The 13,249-nt window shown below is 43.1% G+C and overlaps 1 protein-coding gene across 1 annotated transcript in view; it reads left to right on the top strand.

The window, feature by feature from the left end:
- The window catches only part of nsmaf (neutral sphingomyelinase activation associated factor), a 93,067-nt gene that overhangs the window by 37,876 nt on the left and 41,942 nt on the right, over positions 1–13,249 (top strand). The window contains exons 14-18 of the mRNA XM_033019769.1: positions 115–194; positions 5,909–5,999; positions 8,150–8,213; positions 8,300–8,351; positions 8,453–8,573. Of these exons, the coding sequence (XP_032875660.1) occupies positions 115–194; positions 5,909–5,999; positions 8,150–8,213; positions 8,300–8,351; positions 8,453–8,573 (408 nt within the window). The remainder of the gene's footprint in view (positions 1–114; positions 195–5,908; positions 6,000–8,149; positions 8,214–8,299; positions 8,352–8,452; positions 8,574–13,249) is intronic.

Genomic DNA, 13,249 nt, shown 5'->3' with positions numbered 1-13,249 from the left:
TTTGGTGTTCATTATTTAATGTGGCCGTCAGGATGAGGGCTGCATTGAATACTCTTTCTCTTTTTTCCAGAGCAGATATAATAGCATAACTCTATAACTTCTGTTTTAAAACAGATCTTTCAAATTCTGAAACATTTCGTGACCTCGGGAAACCAGTGGGTGCCTTAAATAAAGAACGACTTGATCGATTGTTGGTAAGGGTCGCCTTCCTCCAGAAAATCATATTTGTTCTATAAATTAATCTTTTGAGATTTTTTGGGTTGAAGAAACTCTTCGTAATTGGATAATCATTGACAATTCCAGTTTTTATTTTGCTTTTATGGCATGCAGCATCGTGTTTGGGTTTCCAGCTGTTAATTGCTTTAAATTCTGTAGGGTGCACACCATAACCCTCAAGGCATTTAGCGACTCTTACAGATTACTTAAATTGGTTGTAATTAAACTAGTCAGTCACTGTGCTGTCAGCATGTGGCTTACATGCTGTGAGCCCAAGAAAAACATCAAATTTCTCATGCACAGCTAATGTGCTCATTCCATTCCTAGTTTCTAGTCATCAGAGGTCCCATTCAACCTTCCCTTGTCGAATTTAAATTAACTTTTTTTAAATTTATATATAATAATGGGACATGATGCATGGCCCAAGACTATTACTGGAGCTAATGTCCATCCCTTTGTTCTCTCTCACCTATGATTGGCAATACAGTATTTTGCTGTTTTAATGTTCCTGACTTCAAAGCAGGAACGTTAGATGAGCGTAAACATTTGTCGCTTTAGTAATTTAATTTGTATTCTATCTTTAGTTAACAGTTTGTTTAGAAAATATTAAAACTAACATGAAGTACAACACATCTTGCTGTCTATGCTGAGACAGATTGAATCCCATAAGCCAGGTTCAGCATTTATATTAGGCACTTTATTTTAATGTGCACTTGATTTATGTCGCCTGAAGCACTGAATAAACTATTTTTATTCAGTGAGTAAATAAACTATTTACTGACAAAATTGCCATGGTTTCCATGGAACACAGGTTTTTCTTTGTATAATGAGTGCTAAAGAAAGTTAAGCAATGCCTCGCCAAATATAGAGAATAATCAGAGCCACAACAACATATTGTGAATGGCAAAGTCCCAAATAGAAGAAATGACTTCAAGCTGATTGCATTCAACATTTACACATCCTGATTGAAAATTATTAAATATCTGTCACCTCAATAGCTAGCTGTAAAATTACACTCTGGGCAGATTTCCCTTTGTCTTCCGGTCCCTTTTGCTCATCCAAAATTCTGTTATTGAAATCCTATTCCTTTGCCAACTCCTGCTCACCTGGATCCTTTTTGTTTATTTATCTATAATCTACATGTCCGAATACCTTGTGTACAATTTTTATACTCTTGTATAAATCGTATTTGGGCCTTATTTCCTCACTCCCTTGCTCTAAAACCTTCTCCAGCCTTGCACCCATCGAGAACTTTGCATTTCTCCATCTCTTGCCTTTTATGAATTTCCAACCTATTTCACACCACAATTTATAGCTTTAATCTGCAATTGTTATGTCCCATACTTTTGGATCCCATTGTTAGACAATTCTTTAAATCCCTCTACTTGTTCCAGGACCCTTCTTAAAACTTCCATCTTTTAGAGCAATCCCAACCTTTCTTTACTTCATCTCTAGTTTCATAAACTAATGCAGGAGTTGGCAACCTTGTTCTGCATAGGAGGATGCATGTCTGTGAACGGATAGCAGGCCACATCTATCACGTGTACACATGGATCCCACCCCAGATGTCAGGAAATCACATGTTCACAGAAGGTAGACAAAAATGCTGGAGAAAGTCAGTGGGTGAGACAGCGTCATGCAATCCTTACATGTCTCCCCCACTGAGCTTATCCAGCGTTTTTGCCTACCTTTGATTTTTCCAGCATCTGCAGGTCTGTCTTAAACGTGTTCACAGAAGGTGCGCGGCCGTGCCGATGGCTTTGTGCAAGATGCGGTACAGCCAGAGCACAGGGCGCCCGGGGTTGCTCGGGGTGCTCGGCCGCTGTTGGGGGCGCTCGGCGGGCCGGATGATTACGGGGGGAAAAAAATCCGCCTGTGGTCCGGATGATTTCGTGTTACTGTAGGGCCATAGGTTGCTGACCCCTGAACGAATGTCTCAAAAGCACATGACACGTTTTCCAACTGTAAAAGTGTTTTATAAGTGCAAGTTGTATAGTGAGACGTGTTAGATTACATTATAAACTGAAACTAGCTATAATGAGTTGTGTTCTGAAATTGTCATACAGCGTGGAAATAGGCCCTTCAGCACCACTTGCCCTCACTGACCAACTTGTCCCATCTACACTAGTCCCACCTGCCTGCATTTGGCTCATACCTCTCTAAACCTATCCTATCCATGTACCAGACATGTACTGTGATTAATTACTCAGGGTAGGCAGTCAGTCGGCTTTAAAAAAAAACTTAAACCGCGCATGCGCAGATTGTTCTCTCCGTAAAAATAAAAAAATAAAAATAAAGATAGTAGCATCTCAATTTGCCCAAGGCTTCCAAGTCTCCTTTATTCTCAATTACTGAATGGGTGGGGTGGGGGTGATGGGTGATGGCAGGTGGAGAGATGGTGGGAAAAACGGGAGCACAGGGAAAAGTTGAATCAGTTGCCATCTTATTGAATGACAACACTTGTTCAAGGGACCAATTGGGGGGAGAGTTCCTTTCACAGCGTGTGGAGAGTCTGTGCCAGGGGTAAAGTTGCGGGGAGGGCAGGAGTATTGAGAAGGAGGGGGTCGGGGATAATGCCAGTAACTCACTCACCGCTGCTGCGGCGCTCAAGGCGCGGATCCACCGCATTGTAGCCAGGGATAGAAGCAGCTCGCGTGGCTGCAAGCGGCCGCCGGGACCCGACAGCAGAACTGGTCACCACTTCAGCGCCGTCTGCCGACCCGCTCAACTTTGGCAGTGCTCTCCATTTGAACACCTCTCACCTGCGGCTCTCCGGCTTCGCTCATGTCAGCCGCTTCCTGCAAATCCTCATGTCAGCCGAGTAACCTCAATCGCGCTGTCGGAATTGAAGGATTTGCGGGAAGCGGCTGACATGAGTGTGGCCAGTGAGCAGGAGTGAGGTTTTTAGACGGAGAGCTGCCAGAGGTGAGCGGGGGCCGGCAGAAGGCGCTGAGGTGGCAGGCGATTCCGCTGTCCGGCCCGGCGGCCGCTCAAAGCCACCCGAGCTACTTCTCCCCCCCCGCCTCAATGCGGTGGCTCCGTGCAAGGAGCTTCGCAAGTGGGTTACTGGCATGATCCAGATCCGCTCCTTCACAATGCTCCTGCCCTCCCCGCAACTTTACCCCAGGCCAGACTCCCCAAACGCTGTGAAAGGAACTCTCCCCCAGCCCGGGAAATACGGTATTTAATAACATATAGCACCAAGAAATGTACTTACCACATTATTGTGGTAAGTGGCCGATTAGGAAAAGGGGAGATGCAACGAGACCTGGATGTCATGGTACACCAGTCATTGAAAGTAGGCATGCAGGTGCAGCAGGCAGTGAAGAAAGCAAATGGTATGTTAGCATTCATAGCAAAAGGATTTGAGTATAGGAGCAGGGAGGTTCAACTGCAGTTGTACAGGGTCTTGGTGAGACCACACCTGGAGTATTGCATACAGTTTTGGTCTCCTAATCTGAGGAAAGGCATTCTTGCCATAGAGGGAGTGCAGAGAAGGTTCACCAGGCTGATTCCTGGAATGTCAGGACTTTCATATGAAGAAAGACTGGATGGACTCGGCTTGTACTCGCTAGAATTTAGAAGATTGAGGGGGGATCTTATAGAAACTTACAAAATTCTTAAGGGGTGGGACAGGCTAGATGCAGGAAGATTCTTCCTGATGTTGGGGAAGTCCAGAACAAGGGCTCACAGTTTAAGGATAAGGGGGAAATATATTTGGACCGAGATGAGAAAAAACATTTTTCACACAGAGAGTGGTGAATCTCTGGAATTCTCTGCCACAGAAGGTAGTTGAGGTCAGTTCATTGGCTATATTTAAGAGGGAGTTAGATGTGGCCCTTGTGGCTAAAGGTATCAGGGGTTATGGAGAGAAGGCAGGTACAGGATACTGAGTTGGATGATCAGCCATGATCATATTGAATGACGGTGCCGGCTTGAAGGGCCGAATGGCCTACTCCTGCTCCTATTTTCTATATTTCTATTATTGGTACACGAACTCCATTCTTCTCTCTTTGTTTTCTAAGATACTCTTCAGATAATGGCAATCCATATTTGAAAAACCCGCCAAGAAACTAGTGTTGCGCCTGCGCAGTACAGCAAAGGCAGACGGCTTGAAGCAGCGCTGACGGCACATGGGCTGCACAGACCTTCGCGTGTTGCAACTGCTGCGGAGGAAAGGCACTGAGAATTATGCCTACCTAAGAGGTCGATCTCTTAGATAGGCATAATTCCCCCATGCCTTTACTATTTATATTTAGTAATTACCATTTTATAATTTTAGTCAGGGTAGGCAGTGCCTACCTTGCCTACCCTGACGGCACGTGCCTGCCATGTACCTGTCTAAATTTTTCTGAATTGTTGCAATTGTACCTGCCTCATCTTTATTCGCTGCAGTTCTAAAGTAGCATTTGTGGGAGGTTAAATCCATCGCCATTTTGGGTTGGAACCCCACATCAGAGTTCCTCCAGTAGATTGGTTGATCTCGGAAATTATTGTGGACAGTCACTGTCTAATTCCTAGAAAGTGAATTCATGGTACAAAATTATCCCTGGGATGGTACAACTCATTCAAAAGTCTTAAATTTCATATTGTGAGGCATTATGCATAGTTTTCAGACAAAGGTGTATTGTTTGCTTATATAAAGTTTGTCTAATTTCTGTTCCTGATCATGTCTTGGAGTCTCCCTACTGTGTTGATTGACTATTAAATTTGAAGATGTCAGAATGAAGAGTTGAAGTTAAACGTTGCACAATACGAGTGTGTGAAAGAGTTTAAGGTGGAGAAGCTGCAGCACGGGTGCAACCCCACCCCCTCAGGTGCAGAGGTCCAAGTCCAGTGGCATGATGAGGTGTTATGACTGGTCATTTCTTTGACTGCAGTGAATGTCCAAGTCTAATGTGCTCAGATGTGCCTATTCATTCTGTAGCACACTGCTGGACAGCTGCCTTGGTCACTGAATCACCCTGTTTTTCCTCCCCGAGAACACTCTTTACATACTAGGATGAGCAAGTCCTTATTTCACTGAGGGTACCCACACCTGGTTGAAAGACATTTCAAAGCCGTTGCCCAGGGTGTGGGTGCTGTCAGGTGTAACAACTTCTTGGCCTGGGACTGGGCAGTGTCTACCACTCTTCGTAGTCTCCATAGCGTACGAGTTGCCAAACTAGCCTGGCGCAAATAGTCAGTATTGTCTCTACCATGTAGAAGTTCAAGAGAGAATTCATCGACATACCGAATCTTCTCAATCATCTAAGGAAGTAGAGGTGTTGATGAGCTTTCTTTGTGATTACATCAATGTGTTGTCCCAGAACAGTTCTCCAGAGATATGCACACCCAGGAACTTGGATGTGTTCACTCTCTCCACTCAGGTATACCCATGATACACTCTCATAGTCAGTTTCCAAAAAGCAAAGCATTCCATTTCTGTGTGTTAACATTTTTGATTAGCAGAGAAATTGAAGTGGCCTGATTGTAAGGAATAATAATTTTACAAAACATCAATGTGATGTCATCCAATGAATGGTGATTGACTAGAAGCAATACCTTGGTTTATCTCTAGAAATATTGCTTAATCTCACAAGCAATTTTCTGATCTATTTTAGATTTCCAGTATCTATTATTTTGTTTTAGTGTTCCTGTTCCAGAGCACGTACACAAAAATAGATTCACAATTGCTTTTGTTTTGTTTTAGAGTCGCTATCGAGAAATGCCTGAACCAAAGTTCATGTATGGAAGTCACTATTCTTCCCCAGGTTATGTTCTCTTCTACCTTGTGAGAGTTGGTAAGGTTACCTAATTTTCCCCTTGTTAATAAACTATCAGTGATTTTTAGCATAAAGAGTTAAATCCACATATTGTAAAATCTGGTGATGATGTTATCACACCATCTGTGATTCTAGAAAAAATCAAACCGTGTATCAAATTTCCAGGTCATTGGAAAGGGCTGCTCTAGTGGGGGTTTTTTTAATGATATTTAATTTCTTATTAGTTTAGCAGTTTGTAAACATATAATTTATTTTCTGGTCTATTTAAAATCTAAATTTGTGGATGTGAAGAGGATGTTTCCACCAGTGGGAGAGTCTAGGACTAGAGGTCAAAGCCTCAGAATTAAAGGACGTTCTTTTAGGAAGGAGATAAGGAGGAATTTATTTTGTCAGAGGGTGGTGATTCTGTAGAATTGTGCCACAGAAGGCTGTGGAGGCCAAGTCATTGGATATATTTAAGGCAGAGATAAATAGATTGTTGATTAGTACAGGCGTCAGAGGTTATGAGGAGAAGGCAGGAGAATGGGGTTAGGAGGGAGAGAGCGATCAGCCATGATTGAATGGCGGATTAGACCTGATTGGCCCGTCAAGTCTATCACATGATCTCTCTCTCCCTTCTAATCCCATTCTCCTGCCTCTCCCCATCACCTCTGACATCTGTACTAATCAAGAATTTTACTCCTATCACATGATCTTATGAATATTCTGAAACAGGAGAGACATCTTACCTCCTCACATTATTTTATGATCATCTTAAAAAATCAAAAAAAATCATGTTTGCTAAAATCTGTGAAAATGGCATGACTGATTGATCAAGAACTGAAATGGCAACTGTTTGATAACTGAATTCTTGATGACAGAAATGCTACTATGAGCTACATTTCAATCCTTAAAGGCATACAATTCAGAAAATGAAACCAAAAGGTAAATATTAAAATTGTTTTAATGTTTATATTGCCATTTTCATTCATTTCGACATACAGCACAGAAACAGACCCTTTAACCCCTTGTCCCATTTCCCTGTGTTTAGTCCATATCCCTTTAAATCTTTCCTATCCATGTGCCTGTTCAAGTGCATTTTAAATGCTGTTATGGTAACTGCCAACTCTGTTAGCTCATTCCACATATCCACCACCCTCTGAGTGAAAACATTGCCCCACTGAATATTGTTAAATCTTTCACCTCAACTTAAATTTTATGTCCTCTGTTTAGTGATCCCCATACGCTGGGTAAAAGACTGAATTCACCTCATCAATTCCCCTCATTATTTTATACACCTCTACAAGATCAGCCTTTAGCCTCCGGAGCTTCAAGGAATAAAGTCCAGGCTTGCCCAACTCCTCCCTACAGCTTAGGCCTTCAAGTCGTGGCAACATCTTCATAAACCAGAATTTTATATATGATTCTTCATTAGTAATGATTTATCATCTAAAAGGTTGAGGGCAACAGACATGGGAGAATGCCACCAGCTGCAAATTCCCATTGAAGCCACACACCAGATATAGCCATTCTTTCAATGTAACTGAGCCAAATGCTGGAACCCTCTTCCCAATTTCATTATGGAAGTGTAATCACGGCGGTGACTGCCACTATACATTGCGTGAAATAGCACATTATTGCCGCAGTGCGCTGTTTCATACACTGGCCAAAGCCAACTGAGAATGGATATTAAAGGCTGATCTTTTCAATTACGAGCACATCCAGTGCCTACATCCAGTGAATTGTTGTCATGAGTTTTGTTCTGCATATGCTTCTACCACTGCACTATTTTTCACGCAATATAATCAGTAGATAAAACATAATTTGGTGTGCACAGCGTCACTATATATTCCTCCAGTGTGTTTGGCTCTTCTTATGTCTTTTTTACTTGGATGTTGCAAATTAGCTGTGCACTGTAAAACATTATCTCTTTGTAATTTTTCTGAAAGGTTCCAGTGTACATCAATGATTAAACTAAATTAATTTACAATTTAAATATTCAAAAGGCTGTAGATTCTGAAAGCTTGAAATCGAAACTGAGAAGGTTGAATAGCACAGCCAGTAGAAAATATTATCTGGCATACACTCTTTATAGATGCAATCAGATCTGTGGAAAGTGTCAGCATTTTACATTACTAAATATTGTTTACAAAGATTTTTTAAGAGGTAACTTATTGTATCTTTTACAGCGCCCGAGTACATGTTGTGTTTACAAAATGGGAAGTTTGACAATGCTGATAGAATGTTCAACAGGTTTGTTTTAATACTTCAGGCAATTTGTCATTTATGAGTTAACCAACATATTTATGTTTTTCAATAAATACTTGGTCTAAATTCAGTTTTGCAGAGACATGGAAAAATTGTTTAGAAGGAGCCACAGACTTCAAAGAGGTAAGAGGTAATTCTGGTATATTACTGGTGTCAACATAGAGAATAAACTATTTTAATTAGCATCTAGTTTACCAATCATCATTTCCCTTTTCATTTCTCAGTTGATACCAGAGTTTTATGGCACAAATTCCAGCTTCATTGTAAACAGTTTGAAGTTGGATCTTGGAAAAAGGCAAGGGGGGAAAGCAGTGGACTCCGTGGAACTTCCACCATGGGCAACAGGTAATTATACCTTTAGTAATGTTCAACCTTCAGTTATTCTTTCTGCCATTCCAGACATATATAAATATATATTACATTGAAATTCTAATTCATACTTACAAAATTGGAAAGTGTATTTATTTAACACTTTAATTAAGTAAAATGTTCCCACATGCTAAATAGAAGGGTCAACAAACTAAATTTGACATTGGGTTATTCAGAAAGTGAGACCAAAGAGTGGTTTTAAGAAGTATCTGAAGAAAGGGCGGAGAGGTTTAGGAAGGGGATTGTGTTCAGGGAAGGAATTCTAGAGTTTAGAGCTTGGGCAGATAAAAGTACCAGCAAAGGGTGTGCTTATAATGTAAGGGAGGTTCAGGATTCTAGATTGGAGGACCATTAAAATCGTGGTAAATTACAGAACTAAAGGATCCATCACTTACAGAGAAACGGATAATGATCTTAATGGAATGAATGTAAGTTTTTCAGGATTGAGGATTACTTGCTCACACTCTATTTTAGTGGGGGGGGGGGAGGTTTTGGTGGCCTGAAATAGAGTGTCAGTTTCAGGAACTTGGTGTCGAGCATGTGAATAAGGTTTCAAGGTCTTAAGGGCAGTTTATTGTCACATGTACCAATTAAGGTACAGTGAGATTTGAGTTACCATACAGCCATACTAAGTGAAAAGCAACAAGACACACAACCATATAAAATAAAAGTTAACATAAGCATCCGCCACAGCGGCTCCCCACATTCATCGCTGTGATGGAAGGTAATAAAGTTCAATCTTCTTCCTCTTTGTTCTCCCGCGGTCGGGGCTGTTAAACCATCCGCAGTCGGGGCAATTAAAGCCCCCGCAGCCGACGATCGAAGTTGGGGTGATCGAAACTCCCACAACGGGGCGGTTGAAACTCTTTCCGCGGCATGGAGTTCCCGAGTTGGCCTCTTCTTACCAGAGACCGCGCACACGCCCCGCGGTTGGAGCTTCGATCTCCGGCAAAGGGATTGCAAGCTCCGCGATGTTAAAGTCCGGCTTAGAGCTCCCGTCGGTCTCCAGGAAAGGCCGCACCACTCCACGATGTTAAGTGGCTTTTTCACGGGGCGACTTGACGCAAGAGTGAACCAGAGTTTAACATCGTGGGAACCTCGTGCGATAACAGTACGGCATTCGTGGACCACCGTGGCGCTAACGGCAGGTAATCGTGTAACTTGGTCACTCGGGAGAAAATTCAAGAAAGTTTGAATTTCTCCAAGAGTGACTTGTACACTTGTGGTTGAGCATTGCAACATTGTATGAACATAGTGGCCAGTGCGATATCCGTGCGATATCCGTAATAACTCTTGCGGGTACCGTGGGAACTCCTGCGAACGGTGAGTAACTGAGCAGTTTGATCGTCAGTGCTTGTTTTACCTCATTGTTAAATAAATATATTTTTTACTATCAGATTGATGTCTGCAATTCTTCATTAACACATCACTACAAGATGAATGTCTCTAATGTTATAATCCCTCTCATGCTGAAACACAAAATAGTTGAAGGGAGGTGAAATAATCACATTTTCATTCTTTTTCATTTTTGAGTGTTCAGGTACCTCACTTGCTGAGCTATTTTACTCCAGCAGTTTGTGTCTCTTTTTGTCTAAAGCAGTTTCTAAGACTGTAGGAGGAGGAAATGGACAGGCGACACTTTCTTCAGGCTGCCTTATCTCTCTCCCCCCTACTCCCACCCACACACACAAATGCTGGAGAAAATCAGCGGGTGCAGCAGCATCTATGGAACTAAGGAAGTGTAGGGCCGACACGTTGCCTACTTCCTTCGCTCCATAGATGCTGCTGCACCCGCTGAGTTTCTCCAGCATTATTGTGTACCTTCGATTTTCCAGCATCTGCAGTTCCTTCTTAAACACAAATGCACCGAGTTCCTCCAGCGTTTCGTGTTTTGCTCAGTATTCCAGCATCCGCTGTCTCCCGCGTCTCCAATAAAACAAAACTACTGTCAAAAGGGTGAAGAATAGGGGCAGAGATAGATACATTCCTGATTAGTGCGGCTGTCAGGAGGTTATGGGGAGAAGGCAAGAGAATGTGGTTGAGAGGGAGAGATAGATCAGCCGCGATTGAATAGCGGAGTGGACTTAATGGACCGAATGGCCTAATTTTGCTCCTATAACTAACAAAGATAGTAATTGTTAGGGAAATGTAGTTATTAAAGACGAGGGGGAGCAGAAATGGGCAGTCTGGGATGGCTCGCGAGATACTTGCATAGAGGCACAAAAGTTAAAGAAAGGGCAGATAAACAGAGAGGGGGGGGGGGTGGACTTCCCTCAGTGCCCATCTGTTACCATTAATTGGACAGTTCGGTCTGTGAAACGCAACACGCCAGCCCCGACATCCAGCCCGGTGGTCAGTCCTTTGAAGATAGACACCAGTTGCTTGGAGCAACTCAGCCGGACAGGCAGCAACTCTGGAGAGAAGGAACGGGTGGCGTTTCGGGTCGAGAGCCTTCTTCAGACTGAGGTCAATCCCTTGCATGGATAACAGGAGTCCCAGCCAACACGACAATCGCCCGCTGCACAGTCTCGGAGCTTCCACTGTGAAAACGGTGCCTACATTTGAGCACTTATGTAACTGAACCATCCTAACACCAACCACAGAGCATTCCTGAACTACTACCTACCTCATTCGAGACCCTCGGACTATCTTAGATCGTATACTCACTGGCTTTATCGAGTTACAGTGTGGAAACCGGCCCTTCGGCTCAACTTGCCCATACCGGCCAAAATGTCCCATCGAAACTAGTCCCATCTGCCTGCGTCTGGTCCATATCCCTCCCAACCTGTCTTATCCATGTACCTGTCTAAATGTTTCTTAAATGTAGGGATGGACCCAGCCTCAACTACCTCCTCTGGCAGCTTGTTCCATACACCCACCACCCTTTGTGAGAAAATGTTACCCCTCACTCAGATTCCCATTAGATCTTCCCCCCTCACCTTGAACCTATGCCCTCTGGTCCTCGAATCCCCTCTGTGGGCAAAGGACATATATTACCCTGGACTCTGTCTATTTCCCTGCCTGTTCGTCTCATGGTTTTGTACACCTCTCAGCCTCTGTCCCCAGTGTGGAGTTAAGGGCTTGTTTATGGGCGCCCTGGGCTGAGAACTCTGGAGGATGGGTTTTAGACTTTATCGGGAATCGAGATAGACCCCGTAATGCAGGAGCAAAGAATCGCAGACGCTAATCTGTATTGGAAAGACACAATATGCGGGAGTAACTCAGCGCTGAAGAAGAGTCCCGACCCGAAACATCATCTATCCATGTTGTCTAGCGATGCTGCCTGACCCGCTGAGTTGCTCCAGCGCTATGTGTCTTTCCACTAGACCCGTAATAAGTCTCGGCTGGGTGTTTACTGGGATCTCTGGTGTTTAATAGACGTCCTGGTGTTGTTTTTGATCGGGTTTACTACTGACAGTATTTAATCAGATCCATATTAAATCATTTCCCCTTCACCTTAAACCTATGTAATCTGGTCCTCGATTCGCCTACTCTGGGCAAGAGACTGTGCATCTACCCGATCGATTCCTCGCATGATTTTAAACATTATCTTGCACACAGCGTTGTTCCCTTCACCTTGTATACACCATTTATGGCTCGATTGTTACTATTTATTGTCTGTCTACTGACTGGTTAAACGTTTGAAAGTTTCACCTCTCAGTAGATAATAAAATAAGACAACCATCACGGTCAATGTGAGACAAAGTCTTTATTCCTATTTGACAAAATAAAAAGACGACTTCTTGCACATATTGAGAGAAGATGCATCACACCAAACAACATTTGTCTAAAAAAAAACAGATTATTCTTCAGCTCATTAAAGAGCTCGGGTGAAATTCTGACAAAGTTTGTGAATGCACTTTTATCCTCTTCGCACAGCACATTAAGCAGCTGATCATATTGTCCAAATTGAGGTCTCCGTTGAAAGATGGGCTTCACCCAGTGAGACTTCCTCTTAATACTCTTTTTAATTAATCTCACCCTTCTGCCTTCACGCAAGCGTTCTCGATGCACATAGTGGGCTGCTGCATACAGCGCGTCAATGAAAATAACCACCATCCTGTACTCGAAAATACTTAGTATAGGCATGTCTCCAAATGAGCCAATTCAACCAAGGGAGGAATATAGTGTGTGAAAAAAACCAATATAGTGTGTGAAAACAAAGTAACATCATTTGTGCCACGTGATTAACAACACTACAGTTCACGATGTTCATTCAAGATTAACGGGAAAGCTCGGGAGACGGACAAGTCACTCGCACAAATAACAGAAATGCCGAGTACCGTGGGAACTCTTTATCTACCCCCCGTTATATCGGGCGAGACTCGTGCTGGACCACGACCACTTCACTCTGGTGACATCTTGCGTCAACTCGCCCCGTGAAAAAGCCGCTTTAGGCTGCAGTGGGGACGGAGATATGATACGGGAAAAAAATCACATCTCTGTCGAGGTAAGACATTTTTTTAAAGTTTCCCCCAGCCCCCCCACCCCCCACATAAAACAAGCCAAGGAACACTAAAACATACTTTTTAACGTACTAAAAATAACAAAAAAGAAAGGACAGGCAGACTGTTGGCAAGGCAGCCACTGCTGGTGGTGCCACCCGATGCCCAAAGTATTGCTGGCAATGCTGGTCTAGGCGAGGATGCTAA

The sequence above is a fragment of the Amblyraja radiata genome, chromosome 4, assembly GCF_010909765.2.
Source record: "Amblyraja radiata isolate CabotCenter1 chromosome 4, sAmbRad1.1.pri, whole genome shotgun sequence".
Lineage (NCBI taxonomy): Eukaryota > Metazoa > Chordata > Chondrichthyes > Rajiformes > Rajidae > Amblyraja > Amblyraja radiata.
Note: the sequence above shows the minus strand (reverse complement) of the source record. Positions and strands in the feature narration are given on the sequence as shown.